This window comes from Heteronotia binoei, chromosome 6 (genome assembly GCF_032191835.1).
Source record: "Heteronotia binoei isolate CCM8104 ecotype False Entrance Well chromosome 6, APGP_CSIRO_Hbin_v1, whole genome shotgun sequence".
Taxonomy (NCBI): Eukaryota; Metazoa; Chordata; class Lepidosauria; order Squamata; family Gekkonidae; genus Heteronotia; species Heteronotia binoei.
Window position 1 is genome coordinate 85,764,198 of NC_083228.1, and position 19,995 is coordinate 85,784,192.

The following is a 19,995-nucleotide window of genomic DNA, read 5'->3' on the forward strand; positions in this document are numbered from 1 at the left end:
AGAACTGGTACCCACCATATGAACATATGAAGCTGCCTTATACTGAATCAGACCCTCAGTCCATCAAAGTCAGCATTGTCTACTCAGACTGGCAACGGCTCTCCAGGGTCTTAAGCAGAGGTTTTTCACGCCTATTTGCCTGGACCCTTTTTAGTTGGAGATGCCGGGAATTGAACCTGGAACCTTCTGCTTAATTTTAATTTAATTTTTCGATTTATACCCCACCCTATCCCACAAGCGGGCTCAAGCAGATGCTCTACCACTGAGCCATCATCTCTCCCTTGACATAGGTATATTGCAAACAAATCCATTGGAAAATAAAATGTTTCTACAGGTGGGCTGCTGTTTTAGTTCATGCTTTCTTAGCGCGGAGCCACAAACCTTCTAGCTTTAGAAACTGTAGTCATGTGGAAGTGTAAAACATCTCTTGTATAAAACTGCAAGCTGGTCATAAGCATGCTAAACAGGATATTCATGTTCTCTGAAAATAGCAGAACCCTGAGATGACACTTTGTCCATATTTGATTCTCCTTTATCAATAGGAAGTTGTGCTTTTGACTAGATTATATTTTCTGAGTCGATGAACAAAGCCAGATTTTAAATTAGGTGAAACCATGTTTATTTGACAAAAGGACAATTGATTGCATTCTAAACCTGTTAAACAGTGTAGTTCATAGAACAATGTTCCAGTCTTTTAATATACTTGTTAGCCTGTTATGTTAACGACATTTGGTGGAGTTCCAATATAGTGTAAATGCAACTTCTTTGCTGAAAAAAAACCCCCTAGTCTTAAAACTAGGTGCCACTGAAATTATATGGAGCTGGTCTAAATGTTACATGTCAGGTCTTCTTGCTCCAGTCCTCAACAACTGGTTTGGCTATAGAATCTGAGTGATGGCTTTCATTAACATGGAGAGTTCACATTTGCAGCTGTGATACAGGAAATCCACCATAAGAATACCACGGTAAGTTTCCATTTAGACTGAGATCAGATGGCAGGAGAATCTGAGGCAAAGAAACAGGTATAGTTACAAGACTGAGATCATTGCTACTTTACCATTCACTTAGTCATTTTATTGACAGACATACAGATGCCAGGACTGATAAACAGATTATATAGTCTCTATAAAAATCATTAAAATATAACTCTCTAGAGCTGCACAGAGTTAAAAAATACATGTAACGCTTTTATATGACACAACAGAAAATGTAAATACAAACAGAACAGCCCTCACAATTTTCACTATCAACATTGACACTGTAACATGTAAAGCAGGGGTATCAAACTAATTTGTTACGGGGGCTGGATCTGACATAAATGAGATCTTGTAGGGCCAGACCAGGTCAGGTTGGGCCGAGCCATGTGGGGCCGGGCCATGTGTATACCTATTTAAGATTAGGTAGCAGAAATAAAAATTTTATAAAGAAGGCAGACAAACACAAATATATATTTTTTAAAAACTTAAAGCATGCTTAAAACGTTAGCACTCAATGGTGTTAAAGATGCTTTCTTTGTATTTCTCCCATGGGATCCAGGGAACTGAGCAAAGGAAGCTCTGGCTCTTTCCTTCCTTCCCCAGGGGACTGGGGGGGGAGCTTCAGCCAATAGAAGGAAGAGAGGTTTGGCTCAGTAGCTTTGCTGTGCAACTGAGAGAGCCTGGCAAAGCAAGCTCTTCCTTTCCAAGAGTGGAGCCTCAGTCAATGGAGAAAATCGAGGTTTTGCTCTGTAGCTCCTGTGCAGTTGAGCAAGCCTTGCAGAGCAAGCTGTTATGCAGAAGGAAGTAAGATATAGGGAGAAACAAGCAAATGACAGCCAGTTGCTCGGGGCTTGAAAGGAGCCCTCCAAGGGCCTGATTCGCCCCCTGAATTTTACTCACTTTTTAAGGACACAGTTTAGTTAGGATTTGTCTCAGATTTAATGTATGGGTTTTGATACAATGATTTTACATTGAGCTATCATAGAAGTCAAGGAACAGAACTCCCAAATTAAGATGAGAATCTTCTTCCCATTTTCACAGTGACAAAAGGGGGCAAATAACCATGTGTTTACACTTCTGCAATCCCAAGTATAAAAAATTGTGAAAAAGTAGTCTGCCTTGCAACATAAACATAAACTGAAGGATTGTTTTAAACTGTACAAAATTGTCTGAAATGTTTTTAATGATCTTATTGTGATTTTATTTTAGCACTGTTGTTTTAACTGTTGTTAGGTGCCCCAAGCCTGTCAGTGGAGGGTGGGATATAAATGTAATAAAATAAAAAGAATAATATAATAGGAGACTAAAACTTCAGGCATGGACCTCAAAGTGTGGTTTTGTCAGTCCTTTCAATGGAAAGGCATTTTCCATTTACAATTGACATTTTTTGTTAATTTACTTACTTATTGCTAATTTAATTAATTGCTGTTAATAGCAGGGTCACACACTCCTGATAGCTGGCTCTGACCAGCAGTCAAGCTGGTCAGTGTTCTGCAATCTGCACTAACTAGAGCCCCGAGCACTCTTCAACCCCAAGTAGAGTGTATTGCAGTAGTCTAGTCTGGATGTAACTAAGGCATGGATCACTGTGGCTAGATCTAACGGACCCAGGAAGAACCAACGCACTTGATACACCAGCCAAAATCAAGCAAAAGTACACTGAACCACCACAGCCATCTGGTTTTCAAAGGTGACCACTGCATTTAGTAGTATGCTCAAGTTGCAAACCTGGCTTTTCAAGGGCATTATAACTTCCTATCCAAGAAGATGATATTGGATTTATACCCACCCTTCCCTCTGAATCTCAGAGTGGCTTACAATCTCCTTTACCTTCCCCTTCTACAACAGACACCATCTAAGGCAGGTGGGGCTGAGAGAGCTCTCACAGAAACTGCCATTTCAAGGACAGCTCTTAGTGAGAGCTATGGCTAACCCAAGGCCATTCCAGCAGCTGCAAGTGGAGGAGTGGAAAATCAAACTTGGTTCTCCCAAATAAGAGTCCACACATTTAACCACTACAACAAACTGGTTTTTGCCAGGAGAGATCTCCTATCCCAGGCTTCCCTTTCCACTAGCCCAGAGAACCTCTGCTTTGTCAGGATTAAATTTTGGCTTGTTCACCATTCCTCTCCTGTCAGAGGTTCCCATTTTACCCCCAAACACTGTTCTGGGAGGATCCACAGGTTTAGAAAGTGCAGAAGGCTGTAGTGGGAGGAAGGAGACTAAAGTTTCCTTTCTCAACCAGGACTCCATTTGTGCTGCTTAGGACCCAAACCACACTTACATCTGGCACACAAAGGGGATAATTTTGACAGTGTTAATATTTTTTGTATTTTGCAGTACACAGATGAAGTTTTTCAGAGATTGCTGAATCTCAAAGTCACTCACAGAGCTTTTAAGTACATGGACAATATGAAAAAAATGGGAAATTAATTGTACACCTTTATATAATTAATTTTAGGCAAATTTACTTAGCCTTTCTATGTGGTTTCTGAAGACTTCAAATCAAAAGGTGCTTCTCTAGTAACTGGGGCTATTTGAAGCAGAAATATTACATGTTGTTTCTTGAGCTATGGTGCCATCAAGTGGTCAGCTCTCGTCACCAATTTTTAAGAGTTCTAAAGTACTCAAAATACATCACGTCAATGTTATTTGAAACGGTAGCCTACATGGCACTGGTGGCCTGTGATATATTCTGAGATGACCCTTGAAACCAACAAAATGATTCTGTAAGTTTCTGAGAGTGCAAATTGATGTAATGGCATATGTTATGTGCTGTCAAGTGAATCCGACTTATTGCAGCCTTAGGAAATAATGATCTCTAAAACATCCTATTATTGACAGCCTTGCACAGGTCTTAGAAGCTGAAGGTCGTGGGCTCCTTTACTGAGTCCATCCACCTCATGTTATGTCTTCCTCTTTTCTTACTGCCTTCAGCATTTAATAGCATTATTGGTTTTTGCAGTGAATACACTGCTGCTGTACAAAACACGAGAAGCCAAAGGGGAAAAAACCCCCATTGCTCAGCCTTGGGAAGATGCGGTAGGTTGCACTGGCCCTGATTCAATTAGGCCTCATTCTTCTCAGAATAGTAGTAAAATGAAGCTTGGCCTACCCACTTCAGAGTACACTTAGGGACTCTATAACTGAAAACTTTGGAAAGTGGTTCTAGCATGGAAGTTCCTTTCTAGTGCTATCTTGGACAGAGTTCGCTTTAATGAGCGTAGAAGGGTGAAGCTCTGCTGAGGACTAGACTGAATCATGTATGTACCTCAATTTGCAGGGGCAGATTTGCCCTTTAATCTACTGGGCTGCAGGGCTACATGTGGCCAGTAATAAGCCAAGCTGAACTTCAGAGCAGGGGCCACTTAACTTGGACTCTGCTAGCAGCTTGTTGCCTACTCCTGAAATGTTGAAACTGGGTTATCTTTTTACAGAGAATTCTGTGGATCTCCCTCCTCTCCCAGATTAGTTATTTCTTTAGTCTCTGTGTTGAAGAATGATGCTACAAAGTTCTATACAAAAGGCAGCATTTGTGTGGGATGAAATGCATCCACCAAAGGGACCACAGGAGCACAAGCCTATGTGGGGAATCTCTCTCAGAGAAAACTGTAATTCAGTCTTATTCTTCTGAGGCACATCATATGAATGGTCTCAAAGGAAAAAAATAACTTATAGCCCAGTGTGCACACCTGTGTGCACACCATGATGTTGGAGTATGTATGTCCTCTATTCACATGATCCCTCTGCAAGTTCTGCAATCCTTTTGCTGGTTTGTGAACTTTCATTTACTGCAGTTCTATCTCAAGTGGCTTGTGTTTTCTGACACAGCTCAACTACAAGGGGCAAGAATCACCAAGCATCAGTCTTTGTGCTGTTGGAACCCCAGACGCTGGTGGTCTGAGATCCAGCTGAGTCTCCACTACCTCTCACAGCTTGCTGCTTCTTTGGTATGCTGTTGGTGTCCAGATGCTGGGTGATTTCCTCAAAAGAAGAAATGTCCAAATCACTGTCCTCTTCAACGAACTATATCAGGAGAACAGAGAGGAGATAATGCAAACGCTATGAGAGAAGGCCAGAGAGATGCAATATGTAAAATACAGCATTGGGCAAATAGCCTGTCCATCCTCTAAGAAAGGGGTGGGGAACCTTTTTTCTGCCAAGGGCCATTTGGATATTTATAACATCATTCGCGGGCCATACAAAATTATCAATTTAAAAAACGGTGCTCTGCTGAGGGAGAACGATTCAGGCCAGCAAAATTAATGCAAATAATTGTTTTTCTATTTGAAGACATGTGGGGAGAGCCGAATTCAGCACACACACACACACACCGACCTGCAAATACCTAGGTCCAGGCATATTAGACCACATCCCCTAATATTAGCATATTAGGTCACAGACTCATTAGCATATTTGGCCACACCATCTGAAATAATCACATGCAAATTGAACTGGTGGTAGCTGGCTCCCACCCCTGCCTCCCTTCAGCTGCTCCCAGCAGACCTTTAAAGGCACCCACATATCCCAGTAGCAGTTCTTCACAATGCCCATGGGGGGAGGCTTGTCCCAGCAAGCCCCGAGGGCCAGACCAAGTGATCTCAAGGGTCGTAAATGGCCCTCGGGCCTGACGTTCCCCACCCCTGCTCTAAGAACTTTCCTAACAGTGAAAAGACTGAAGAGACTTTATAAAGATTCAGGTGGTTTCTCTGATCTTAGCTGAGCATTTGATACATGCTCAGTCTACATAGTCTCCAGAGAAAACAAACCCCTTAAATTAATTGCAGCCACCACTAGGGCAAATTAATCCCTCTACTTACTTGAAAGAAAGATGACACTCATTGTAAGAGACCCCCTGAAAAGTATTACATACGCACAATTATTACTGGGCATAACTCTAACTTGTACGTGAATGTAAGACAACTCACCCCCCTTTTGATGGCATACCTTTGAAAAAATCTATTCTTGCATTTGATAAACACTGTATTTAATATAGAGAATGGAGTGCTCCAAGCTCACTACTGGATGTATGACTTAGTGAGTGCATATCAGAAAAGGCTAGGAACTCCCCACCTCTTTTTCATCAGGACTATAAGGGAGAGTGCTTCAAAGCAGCAGTTTGCGGTTAAGTTCATAAGGAACTTTCTTCAGTATAAGTATCAGATTTTACCATTTTTATTAGAGAGAGAGATATATATTTTTAGAACAAATTACAGACACTTGATCTTAACCAAAAGGCCAAGACATATCATAAAGGGGAGTAGTTAGTGTATTAAAATCTTAAAAATCTCCAGGTTGTGATTATATTCCACCTGAATTACTTAAACTAGACCCAGATTGGTCAGCTTCCTCTATGGCATCATTATTTACTGAGGTAAATCAGACTGAAGTAATACCTGATAGTTGGAAACTTGCAATTGTAGTTCTGTTTTTCAACAAAAGATGATCCCGCTAACTACCATCCTTTAAGCTTACTCTCTGGTATAGGCATGATTTATGCTAGCCATTTAGCTATCAGGCTTATTGTTAACGCCATATTGTTAAGTTAATTTTAATAATTTGTAATTGTTTTAACCATGTTTTATAAGTATAATTGATGTAATGTGTGTTTTCTGTTGTGAGCCGCCCTGAGCCTGCTCCGGCGGGGAGGGCGGGATAGAAATAAAAAATTATTATTATTATTATTATTATAGATGGAGACAGCAGCTCAGTCATACAGCAAAGCTGTAGAGCCAAGGTCCTCTACTAGCTGAGACTCCTGTCCCCATCCCTTAGGGAAGAGGGAGGGGAAAGAGGGAAACAGTGAGGAGAGGCTGCTTTGCTCAATTCAAGTGTGATTGAGGCAGCTGTAGACAAACATAGCCCTCAGTCTGTGCCATGGTGCCTTCACATGTTCTTAAACAGCACATGAAGCAACTTCTGTACAAAAGCTCACAATGCCCAGCCATTTCATGTTTTTCCCTGGGTCCTATGGGATTTCTGTAATTAATAGCAATAAATAAAAAAAAATAGGTTTGCAACTTACAGATATACACCTGAACAGCGTACTCAAGATTACTACAGCACAGATATGGGGATGCATTCACACTACACTAAATAATGCATTTTGCAACTGGATTTTTGCTATTTTTTTCACAGTAAAAATCCTCTCGGAGCCCTTCCCAATAGGCACAGGTGTAAAGAAAGGCTGCGTTCTCGCGCCAACTCTCTTTACGATCTTCTTTAGCATGATGCTTCAAAGAGCCGCAGTAGATCTAGATGATGACGATGGTGTCTACATCCGCTATCGCACTGATGGCAGCCTGTTCAACCTGAGGCGACTAAAGGCTCACTCCAAGACAATGGAAAAACTCATCCGAGAGCTACTATTTGCTGATGATGCTGCACTCGACTCCCACTCGGTATCAGCTCTGCAGCATATGACGTCCTGCTTTGCAGAGGCTGCCAAGCTATTCGGCCTAGAAGTTAGTCTGAAGAAGACAGAAGTTCTCCACCAGCCTGCACCCCAGGAAGATTATCACCCTCCCTGCATCACTGTGGGTGAATCAGTACTGAAGACAGTCCAGCAGTTCAGCTACCTGGGGTGCATCATCTCCTCAGATGCCAAGATCGACAAGGAGATTGACAACAGGCTGGCAAAAGCAAACCGTGCATTTGGCCAACTGCACAAAAGAGTGTGGAGCAACAAGCATCTGAAAAAAGGCACAAAGATCAATGTTTACAAAGCGGTTGTGATGACAACCCTCATCTACGGCTCCGAATCGTGGGTTTTATACCGTCATCACCTGCGACTCCTTGAGCGCTTTCATCAGCGCTGCCTTCGCACCATCCTCAACATCCACTGGAGTGACTTTGTGACCAACACTGAAGTCCTCAAGAGGGCGGAGGTTACAAGCATCGAAGCACTGCTGTTGAAGACGCAGCTGCGGTGGGCAGGGCATATTTCTAGGATGGAAAACCACCGCCTTCCCAAGATTGCTCTGTATGGTGAACTTTCCACCGGCCATCGAAATAGAGGGGCACCAAAGAAGAGGTACAAGGACTCCTTGAAGAAATCCCTTGGCACCTGTCACATCAACTATCACCAGTGGTCTGACCTAGCCTCAGATCGCAAAGCATGGAGGCACACCATCCACCAGGCTGTCTCTTCCTTTGAGAACGCACGCATAGCTGGTCTTGAGGACAAAAGGAGATTGAGGAAGAATCGCACTGCTACAGCACCAACCCCAAATCAGACTTTTCCCTGCAGCCACTGTGGCCGGATCTGCCTGTCCCGCATTGGTCTTGTCAGCCACCAGCGAGCCTGCAGCAGACGTGGACTACTGCACCCTTCTTAAATCTTCGTTCGCGAAGTCAAGCTGAGAGAAAAAATCCAGTTGCAAAATGCATTATTCAGTGTAGTGTGAATACACCCACTGTCTCCAGATTTTGATGCAATAATTCAGAGCAAGAGATGTCAGTTACCAGAGACTGTTAAATAAACAAAATATTGCAAGAGTGCTAGTGTTTTAAGCATGTTTTATTTCAAGTTTTTTTTTTAATTTTTTTTGTGTGTGTTTGTCTGCACTCTTTATAAAGTTTACATCTCCACTACCTGGACATAACTCTATTATGTCTTCATTTTATGACACGCATGGCCAGGTCTAACAAGGTCTCATTTATGTCAGATCTGACCCTCATAACAAATGTGTTTGGCACCCCTGGTCTAGCCCATTAGACTCAGCTGAGGTGCAAGCGAGATATAATAGAATTTCTGCAGAGGAATGGAAATATACATATTACTTCTTGGGTAAAACAGCTAACAACACTTTCAGAGAAGTGGACGCTGCTATGAAGCAGACTGGCAAACTGTGAGAGATGTGGCAACTTTTCTCTTTACAGTGAGTGTCAAGAGGAAACTGACTTTCATTCTCATATGGTTTTTTTTGTGAGAAAATGTGCATGGATAGCTAATAGTTTTAAATCTATGGGAAGGAATTTGCAAATTATAAACATGATTGACCCATGATCACACCAGCAGCAGCTGCGTGTGGAGGAGTGGGGAATCAAACCTGGTTCTCCCAGATGCCTATTCTCTTAACCACTACACCAATAATACACATTATACAAGGCTCTTTCTGCCTGACTGATGAAATTAAGCTTATCTTCAAGCCAGGAAAACTGGGCTAGTCAGTTCTTATGCTTCTAACTTTCTTCCTTGATTAGTTTGTTCTTTATTCTACTTCATTACACTTTGGTTGATCTGCACCTCATGAAAGAGAGGCTGAAACCTCTGACCTCTCTCATTATCCATCATATGAAGTAACCTAATCCATTCCAGTCCCTTATACAGAGAACTACATCCGAAATCATTATGACAGGTTCCACACCCAGCCTTTCTCTGCCCCAACTCCTCCTTTCCCAGTGTAATTTTCCTGATGAATGTGTGCAAAATGATTTTTCTCTAATTTGTATTTGCAGAAATGAGCACTGACTTATGAAAGCTCCTGCTGGAATAAATGATGTTAATCTTTTAAGCAGCCTCTGCACTTCTGTTTTATATCTGGGAAAGACATCCAAGGATTGCTAGGTAACACAGTTCTGTAACCTCTACATGCCGTCCCCACCACCACTTCAGGAAGTGTATATCTGCTATCTCTATTTCATGAAACAGAGTTTGGTGTTTTACTGCAAGCTCAAAACAACACATCTGGATCTGTCCATAACAGCCCTCATGGAGAGCTGTACAGCAAAGATCACCCACTCTGAAACTGATGATTGGGATTCTGTCTCCAGGCATCACCTGGGAAATGAGTACGAGCTGTGGGAGAACATTTCCATGAGAACTTCCTGGAGAGTTGTGCTCAGTGAGGTTACTATCTCTTGCATTTCACAGCTTTACACAAATATGAGCTCTTACTCTCCTAAGTACTTTGTAAGTGGCACCTGAAATGTCAATTTCTATGTTTTAAGTTGTTTTTATGTTTATTATATGTCTATACTTATGTATAGTCTTGAACATGTGAGCCGCCCTGAGCCTGCCTCGGCGGGGAGAGTGGGATATAAACTGAATTAAATAAATAAATAAATATTATGGAATGCTACAGGAGGTTAAATATTTCCAGCAGATGGGACCCTTACAGTCTTCTTTTAAGGAGTCCATAAATATCTCCTGCCTATTCTTAATTTTGAAATAATGACTGCAACAAGGCTATTCTCATCACCATAACAGCTCTTAGTATATAATACATGAACAGAAGCTGCATCTATGTTTATAGACAGCAAGAATACCACACACAATCTGACTTTTCAAGCTAATATATACTATAGGTAACCTGAAGTTTTTTAATGGAGTGGCTGGGTTTAAGATCTTCTTTGGTCTGGATGGAAAATAGTTTCACTCCACCAACAGGTTTTCTTCCTGGCACAGTCAGAGTCCTCTCCAGATTTTTAGCCATTGATTGCACCAGTGTCTCTGTATGAAGCACAAAGTCATTCAGAATCAGAATCTAGACTTGATCATTATATCAGGTGGCTTCTGTAAAGGTCACATCTATCCAAAAAGACTCTATGGGAACAGTAAAAGCTTTCAGAAAGACAGAACTAAGAAAGAGATTACTTGTTTTTGACCAAATATATGTTCCAATGGAATCTGTGGCCAGCTTCACATGACAGACTCTTCCTTCCTATTTTGTAAATGAATGGGCCAGATTTAAATATGCTGAAGCCATTCATATGCAATGTAGCACACTGGTGGTATATTCTCTTGTGTCACAGGTTTTTGGCATCCTAACACTACATTCCATTGCTTCAGAATACATGGTAAGCACCTTTTAAATGGAGATGGGGAATGTCTTCTTAGGCAAGTCCTTTCCATACAGCCTTGTCACAGGTCAGTTCAGCTTACATTGCTGGCAGCTGCAGGCAGATGAGTAACTAGCAGCTGCATCAAGTTAAAGTGTCTGCACTGGAAGCAGTTTCAGAAGGGTGACTGAGGCTATGTCACAACTAGCAAAGGGTTTATTTACTTATTTAAATCACATCCAGAATCCTCAATAAATATTCTCAGGGCAGCTTAAAGCCTCCATTACAACAATATAAAATCATGCAAAAACCAGTGGCATAAATCTTTGTTGCAGCAAGAGCAAAACCAATTAAAAGTAGTCAACTAGCAGGCAAAACCATACAAATCTAAAAACAGGAAGCCGTAAAACAGCAACACTCACCTTAAATACACATGTAGGCACCAGAAATAAAAACACTGCAAGACAGGTATGGGGAGGCTAGAAACTTCTTTCAACCTCTTGGGAAGGTAAAAATGTTCTCTTGGCACCCGGTGAAGTTCTGTGGGAGGTTATTTCATGGTGCCACAAAAGAAAAGTGAGTGATAATTTCTTGAGTGCCCTGGTTTTAGAGGTGATAAACAGCATTTTGAACAGCCAGTGAAGGTCTTTAAGAAGTGGTGAAATGTGACTTCCACATATAATTTAGGACAGACATTGCCTTCTGTTGGATGGGCTGTAATGACACAGAAAGGACCCATCTCCTTTTCTCCTAGATCATAGGTTTGTTTGCATTGTAAGTTGTATGGCTCTAGCATGACTGAGCTTATTTTCACTAGCACTAACTAAAATACATTCTCTGTCATCTCAATGAGCCCATTCTGTTTCTTGTTACAGAGGAATTGCAGGCTACCAGACTACACTAGTGTAAATGACAGAAAAACTTGCAGTGGACATGAACAGACACAGTCCAGAGCATATTTTCATGCCTGCTCTGTGGTGTTAATAGTACACATCACCACTGCAAGTCTGCAAAGAAGAGCTGTACCCTGTGATGAGGGGGCTTCTGCAGGTTGGATCCCACGGTAAATTTTCTGACAGAAAGGGGGTTTTTTGGCAGCATGGCTCTCCATCCTCATTCAGGCAACCACAGATAATCCATAAAATGGGATCCCCAGGAAGAGAATCAGCTAAAAGCCAGAGGTCCACAGTGTGAGGGCAAAATGAGAAAACTTCCATCATTGCTTCTGTATGGAGAAATGTTCAGCATGAACCTACATTATGCTCCAGATTATGACAACCCAGAAGACACAGTAGCTCATTCTGCTGTTTTTGCAGATTAAACTGTTTGTATCCACAACAGGTCAGTCTCAGAATTTCATCAGGGTGCTACCTCATTGCGTAAATTCACACTCCAACAAGAGCTCTTGCCTGAGACCTGAGAAGCAGAAGCCTTCTCAACATTTCATATGTGCTGCACTCTTGACTAGGGATGGGCCATGGGTCTAATTTTGGCATGGACCAGGGGCCAGTTCGTGATCTATTTGCTTGGTCCATGCATTTGAATTTTACAGACCATACACAGACCAAGGTTTTTTTAAGGCGGTCCATTTGGTCCACTGGTGCGGTCCGAAAGCCAGACATGTTGGCATCCAGGGAACCCTTTGAAGCACCACGAGTGAGCTCAGGAGGCATTTAAATGCCTTCTGAGCCCACTTCCAGAATGCTCTGCCACTGGGAAACCAGTAAAGTCTATGAACTGGAAAAATTTGTGGAAGTTTCTGGTTCATGAAATTAACAGCCCTCCATGGACCTCAATTTTTCTGGTCCATATCCATCCCTAGTCATGACCTTACAAACATTCCAACACAGTAACCGCTTATCTCCATACTATAACTGCATCCTGAGGAGCCTTTGTTCTAACCAGACTACAGTAAAGCATGACTAGGCAACAACAAACAAACAAACAAAGGTAAAGGTAGTCTCCTGTGCAAGAACCAGTCGTTTCCGACTCTGGGGTGACGTCGCATCACAACATTTTCACGGCATACTTTTTACAGGGTGGTTTGCCATTGCCTTCCCCAGTCATCTACACTTTCCCCCCAGCAAGCTGGGTACTCATTTTATCGACCACGGAAGGATGGAAGGCTGAGTCAACCTTGAGCTGGCTACCTGAACACAGCTTCCGCCGGGATTGAGCTCAGGTTGTGAGCAGAGAGCTCAGACTGCAGAACTGCAGCTTTACCACTCTGTGCCACAAGGCTCTCAACCAAACAAAAGAGCAGCCTTAAGCATGGCCTTAACTGTCTTTGCTTACAGGACACTATTATGATTCACCTGAAGGTGCAGCTTTAGCAGAGAGAACCCTTCCTGTATTGCTTTTCCCCTGAGATGACTCTATGTCAGATGAATCCCAGTCACTGTCTTCATTCTGTTGCATTTTGGGAGGATCTGGTTTTGTTTTGAGGGCTCTGAGCTTTGGAGAAGTAAAGCTTGATTCTTCCTCAGATTCTTCTTCAGAGCTGAAAGGTGAAGTACTGGAGAAAGAAACATACCACATGAGACGTTAGAGGAATAATTTTTTTCAATTGTGCTGCTGTATAGGATTGATAGTGGTAGTAGTGGTCCTCCCCCACCAAGCAACAATGGCATCTTGAAGGATCCCAGCAGCTAAGCACTTTCCAAATATAAATCAACTAGTAAGGCCTAAGGGAAAATCTCTTTTTAGAGCAGAAAGTAACACAGAACTCACCTAAGATGTTGGACAGCAGAGGGCTGAGGAGACAGATTACTCTTAGCTTGCTTTGGAGAAGATAGCCTGGGAGCCTCCAGTGAACTAGTCATGGAGCTGACTTTGCTCCGAGGAGCTGGTTTAGGCACTTCCAAGTCATACAGCTGTAATTCAACTTGCAACTCTTTGGATTTAGAAGATACAACTTGAAGAGGGGAATATGGGCTCCTTTGGGTCTTAACTGAAAAAGAGAGAATATTAAAAACACCAATGAGAAGGGCTATTATCCTCATAATACTGAATAGCCAAGTGCATTTTGATATGTGAGGTTTGCATTACAACTATGAGAATATCCAGTCATCATAATGTAAAACAAAGAGCCAGAACAGAAGCCAGTATGATTAGAGGCTCTCAGGCTGAGAATATGTCACATCACGTACTACTCAATCACCATGATTTTGATAGCCCAGGCAAACCGAATGTTGTCAGTTCTTAGAAGCTAAGCAGGCTCAGATCTGGTTAGTACTTGAATGGGAAACCATCAAGGAAGTCTTGATGGTTTTGGATCCAAGTATTATACACAAGCAGACAATGGCAAACTACTTTTGAACATTTCTTGCCTTGAAAACGCTATACGGTTGCCATAATTCAGCTGCAGTTGATGTGAAAAAGGGTGCCTGTATTGGTTTTATTAAATATTGCTGTTTGCTTTGGTATACTGAAAACTTCCTCTAGCCATGGAGAAATAATTTTTTTAAAACCCTCTTTACATAGAAAAAGGGTGCACCATCAATGTTTATTATTCAGGTAAGCCAGGGGTGGGGAACGTCAGGCCCGAGGGCCATTTACGGCCCTTGAGATCATTTGGTCTGGCCTTCAGGGCTTGCTGGGCCAAGCCCTCCCCCTCTCATGGGCATTGTGAAAGACTGCTGCTAGGATATGTGGGTGCTTTTAAAGGTCTGCTGGGAGCAGCTGAAGTGAGAGAGGGGTGGCAGGGGTGGGGGGTGGGAGCCAGCTACTACCAGTTCAATTTGCATGTGATTATCTCAGATGGTGTGGCCTAATATGCTAATTTTAGGGGATGTGGTCTAATATGCCTTGGCCTAGGGTATTTGCCTAGGGTGGTGGGTCATGTGTGTGTGTGTGTACTGAATTAGGCTCTTTCCACATGACTTCAAATAGAAAAACAATTATTTGCATTAATTTTGCCAGTCTGAATCATTCTCCGTCAATGGAGCACTGTTTTTTAAGTTGATAATTTTGTCTGGCCTACGAATGATGCTATAAATAGCCAAATGGCCCTTGGCAGAAAAAAGGTTCCCCACCCCTGAGGTAAGCATTTACATCTGTAGATTCAATACAGATCAATCTACCAATTAAAGCAATGTTATTCTTTAAGCTGTAAGCTACTTTGAAACTGTAGAAGAGGAAGCAGTATACAAAAATAAAGTATTTGGAATCAGAATTCTAGAATTAACAATTGTATCATAAAACTTTACCAGATATTTCAGACAATGGCACTGATGCTTCATTTTCATTCTTCTGATTCCAGATAAGTTTCTGTTTCACCGCTTGTTCAAGTTTGTCTCTCAGTGTGAGGAGATGTGGAAATTTTTTGGCCTTCTGCTGCTGTTGGTTTTTAATCACACCTTTCAAATTCTTATAGTTGTGAGATGAGATACCTTTTGTACCCTGTAAGAAAAGCAATCACGATCAACATAAATAATGTGGGGTAATTCTCCCCTTAGTCACAAGGGATACAACCTAATGGCAGGTACCTTCTATTTCATTCCCACTCATTTCAATGGAGAAAGCCTCAAAACTCCATTTATTTATTTTGGAAAGTCATGTCCTATTTCTGTATCTTTATAAAGCACTCGAGATGGCCTAAAATAATTAGATCAATACAATGTTATAATTGCAAACTGCTCTTAAGTAATCTTGTAATGGCATGTGATGGTGAAAGGGGCCACCACAGCAACAATCAGTGGAAAGCAGATGGTGAGCAGCTCTCTCCTTCACTCTGTGCAGCCTTTTGGTGGCAGCTGGAGAAATGTGCTCCTCATTAAACACCAAAAGTTGTTGGATGCAGAATGTAACTCTTTCCAGCTGCCACCCAAGGGCTGCTTAGGCACCATCTTGCTCCGTGATGAGTCTGATGATCTTCTCTTCAGCAGATGGAGAGAATTTATTCATTCATTTAGTATATTTCTAAAAGGTCATTTGACCATGTCTAGTCCCCCAATGCAATCTGAAACAAAATGGCGTAAAATCAGAAATCACTGAAACAATAAATAAGAGAAGCAAACCCACACCACCCAGGCAACATTAAGATATAATACAGATCATCATAATAATCCTAAACTGAATTACATCCATCTAAACTCACTTATGTCAGTGGACTGAAAGAGAGTATGACTCTCTTTGGGACTGCATTCTTAGCTATTCCCACCAATTTTACCTCTGCTTGACACCAGGCAGTTTCCTAAACCACACCTTTACTCCTATCACCACCAGTTGTTCTCCTTATTGCTTCTTCAGGATGCTAGGCTACGTAGATAGTCAGTATTCCCAAATAAATTATTTATTTTTCATTCAGGCAATATATTTAACTGACTCAATACAATCCTATTTCATCTATTCAGTTTACTAGCCCTGTTTCTTCATTCATAATATTAGGCAACAGCTTGTTAAAATGGCTATTTGTTTATATTCATCCTTGGTTACAAGACCCTCCTTCCATTTCCTAAATGAATCTTTTTTAATTTCTCAAGTCTCCAAAGAGCTGTTTAAGGAACCACCTTGGCTTCTTTAGGCTCCTCCTATTTTTCCTTCTCATAGGAATAATTTGTGATTGTGCCTTCAATATTTTGTTTTTAAGAAACTCCCACCCTCTTGAACTCCTTTCTCCTTAAGTATTTCTAACCATGATATTTTACCTAGCATAACCCAAGTTTCTCAAAATTTGCTTTCCTAACTCCAACCTATACATCTGACTACATACAGCTTTTCCCTTCCTCGAGACTGCAAATTCCAAAATCACATGGTCACTACTACCCAAAGTACCCACTACTTCTACCTCATCAACCAGTTCCTCCCTCTTGGTGATAATCAAGTCCAAGATAGCAGATCCCCTTGTTTCCCTCTCCACTTTCTGGAAAATGAAGTTGTCAGTAAGATAAGTCAGCAAGACAGTCATTTTTAGCAGAGTTGGACTTTGAACAGATGTCTGGGTAACTGAAATCTCCCATGACCACTGTGTACCTTCTCTTTGAGAACTTTACAATCTGTTGTAGGAGTATCTCATCTAAGTCTTTTGCCTGGCTTGGTGATCTACAGCAGACTCCCACCATAATATCACTGCTATTTCTTATTCCTTTTTCTTACTCCTCCACCCTGCCTTATTTGTCTGTCCCTTTTAAATAAGTTGTACTCCTGAATCCTAATATTCCAATTGTGAATGTCATCCCACCAAATTTCAGTAATGTCTATTAAGTCATAGTCCCCTTCCTGTATTAGGACTTCCAGCTCCTCCTGCTTGTTTCCCATACTCTATGCATTAATATAGAGACATTGGAATCCATGTTTTATGCACCCTGAGGTTTTTGTTTTCTTATGTAAAAAAAGGTAAAGGTAATCCCCCCTGTGCAAGCACCAGTCATTTCTGACTCACAAAGTTTTCATGGCAGACTTTTTACGGGGCAGTTTGACATTGCCTTCTCCAGTCATCTACACTTTACCCTCAGCAAGCCGGGTACTCATTTTACCGACCTTGGAAGGATGGAAGGCTGAGTCAACCTTCAGCCGGCTACCTGAACCCAGCTTCCACCAGGATTGAACTCAGGTTGTGAGCAGAGCTTGGACTGCAATACTGCATGAGTTAATGTTACCTAACATATGTGCTACCTCCCGCAAAACTTTAGCATTCTTATCTCCAGTTACTGGCATCATACTAAACTTTGAATTATTGTCTTACTCCCTCATACAATTTAGTTTAAAGTCCTCTATATTAGGTTAGCAAGGCTCTTACCAAACACTTTTTTTCCTTGCATGATGAGTGCAATGTTACACATGTTTAGTGAGCAGGTTTTTGGATTTGAGGAAAAATGTAGTTGACATAACTGGGTTAGTTGGTTTTTAAACAAAGGTCTGTCATTGCTAGAGATCCTCCAATTTGGATCCTCAGTCATTCACAGATTAATAAATTGCACAAACTATACTTTTAGAGAGTTCTCTATGCTTCTTCCTCCTCTCCATGAGTTTTGTGCATTGGGATATGGTTTTCCAAGTGCTTTAGTTACATTCAAGCCTTGATTAAAGTGCCCAAATGTTAGCCCCATCGTATCAGTCACATTAGCTTGACAAGGTGAATCAGTGAACAGTTCTGTCCAGGCTCTCTGCTTTCCTAAGGGAAGACAGGCAAACACTGGTATGCAGCCAAGGGGTTCACAGTATAACTGCTGTTTCATGAGGCTGAATCACTAGGCCAGCATTCAAATGATTGTAATACTGCCTGTTTTTGATGGCTTGATCTTCTGCTTTTTAATTCCAAATCTTCTGTCTTAATCCATGCACAAGAAGAAATGATAACTTGCTCTTATGCTACAATCACTGCAGGTTCTCCGAGGGAAAGCATTTCTGGGACCCCCAAAGGCAGAATGCTGCTTAACTAATACTTCGTGAAATTATGCAGTTTCAGTTTCCCAAGATTCCCAGCCAGGGGACGGGGCAATGAGAGAGGCATGGTCTCCCTTTCACAAGCCATTTCCTCACACATGAAGATTTCTAGTGTTGAAAGAAGGAAGAGCTCTCACTGTGGTGTGGATAGATGTGTCACTCTTCATTGCTGGATACTTAATGGTAGGGCTTTTTTGTTGCAGAAACTCCTTTGCATATTAGGCCACACCCTCTTATGCAACCAATCATCCAAAAGCTTACAGAGCTCTTATTACAGGGTCTACTGTAAGCTCTTGGATTGGCTACATCAGGGGTGTGTGGCCTAATATGTAAAGGAATTCCTGCTACAAAAAAAGCCCTGCTTAATGGGCACTATGATCCTTGGCAAAGTTTGCCATTAGAAGTCTACAGCTGTCCCAAAGGGAAGAGTCTATCCTTTCTCCTTGTCTAGGAACTTACCCGCTTCACTCCCATGCTCTCCAGCTTCTCTTCCAGTGTCTCCTCCAGAACTGGCCGAAATTGCTTCAGTAAATTTGGATTCCTCTTCAATGCTTCTAGTACCCTTTTCTTTCTATCCAGAGTATCTTCCAGCTCTGTAGGGGGAAAAATGGCTAGAACGAAAAAACCCCCCAAAACCTCGAGGAATTTCTAGTACTCTAAAGTTTTGGTATTATTTTCATATCCCTGTACAAGGCTACTATCCAAAGTTTAAGTTTAGGTGATATGCAAAATATTTTCCCTGGCACTGTCAGTAACACTGAGAAGACACTTTTATTGATAGCATTTATACAACACTTTAGAGTGAGTGTTTCAAGCACTTGACATCAAAGTCCCATCACATCTCATACTAGGGGGATTCCTGACTGGATGATCTGAAAAAATAATAGTCATGGGAAAGGGGAAGTTGGATCAGAGCCACAATGTATGAACTGCTATTGGCCCCAAAGGAAAGAGACAAAATGATTGCCTTCTTTTAAAAATAAACATATTGGGACACAGAATCACAGATTTCCAGTACAAGGTATAGTTTGATCCTTAGGCCTCTATTATTCACCCCACATTGCAGGTAAAGGGCTGAGGTGGTGACAAAGTGGCTTGTCTAAGGGCACATGCTGAATTCCTGGTTGAGGAATAGTAGGATGCAGTGATAGCCTGACTTTGAGTCATGCTCTTAGCCTTCCCACGATACCAGATCTGTATGCTACTATAGTATGGGAAAATATACATGCAGCTTGACTGGATAAAGCACTGCACTGAGGAAAACGGCTGAGAAGACTTGGACATACAGGTTCCATGGCCATTGCAAGGGGATAAGTTCCTTCATGCTGACAAGGAACTAAGCTGAAGCACTGGGGTGATTCAAATCACTGACTCTCCTGCACTAACAGTCCCTTGCAGAGCATTGCTAAGCCACCTAATAGGTTTTATGACACAAGAAAGATTGCAGGGGTGAATCAGTGATGGCCGTTTACATCTCCTTTCCTTGACCCCAGCACAAATGTTGTTTCCTATTAGCAATGTGCTGTGGAATACAGCACAACACCTCTGCCTACTTGGCAGAGTAAAGATGCAGTTTTAACTGCTTTAGCACAAGATGGTGTTGATGTTATAGTAGTTTATTTGTAGGATAACACTATCTGTTCTTGGTCCATTTATGGAACAAAACCCATTATCACAGGTCCACAGTTCAGAACTGAGTGGTGATCTATTGTTTGTCCTAGGTAACCCAAATACAGCTGCTTTTATTTACTATGTCTAATATACAGTAAAATTACATAGCTGCTACTTGAATCTCCTTCAGCTTTATCACTTTTTTAGCATAGGGCTGTCAGTTTACTCCTTAAATGTC

General features: G+C 41.7%; 1 protein-coding gene across 1 annotated transcript in view; it reads right to left on the reverse strand.

Annotated features, from left to right (window-relative positions):
* Positions 1 to 4,775: 4,775 nt before the first annotated feature.
* Positions 4,776 to 19,995, reverse strand: part of DZIP1L (DAZ interacting zinc finger protein 1 like) — a 41,712-nt gene continuing 26,492 nt past the window's right edge. The window contains exons 11-16 of the mRNA XM_060242061.1: positions 18,606 to 18,739; positions 14,969 to 15,161; positions 13,491 to 13,710; positions 13,076 to 13,275; positions 10,292 to 10,431; positions 4,776 to 5,003 (exon numbers count right to left, since the gene is read on the reverse strand). Of these exons, the coding sequence (XP_060098044.1) occupies positions 4,830 to 5,003; positions 10,292 to 10,431; positions 13,076 to 13,275; positions 13,491 to 13,710; positions 14,969 to 15,161; positions 18,606 to 18,739 (1,061 nt within the window). The 3' untranslated portion in view covers positions 4,776 to 4,829. The remainder of the gene's footprint in view (positions 5,004 to 10,291; positions 10,432 to 13,075; positions 13,276 to 13,490; positions 13,711 to 14,968; positions 15,162 to 18,605; positions 18,740 to 19,995) is intronic.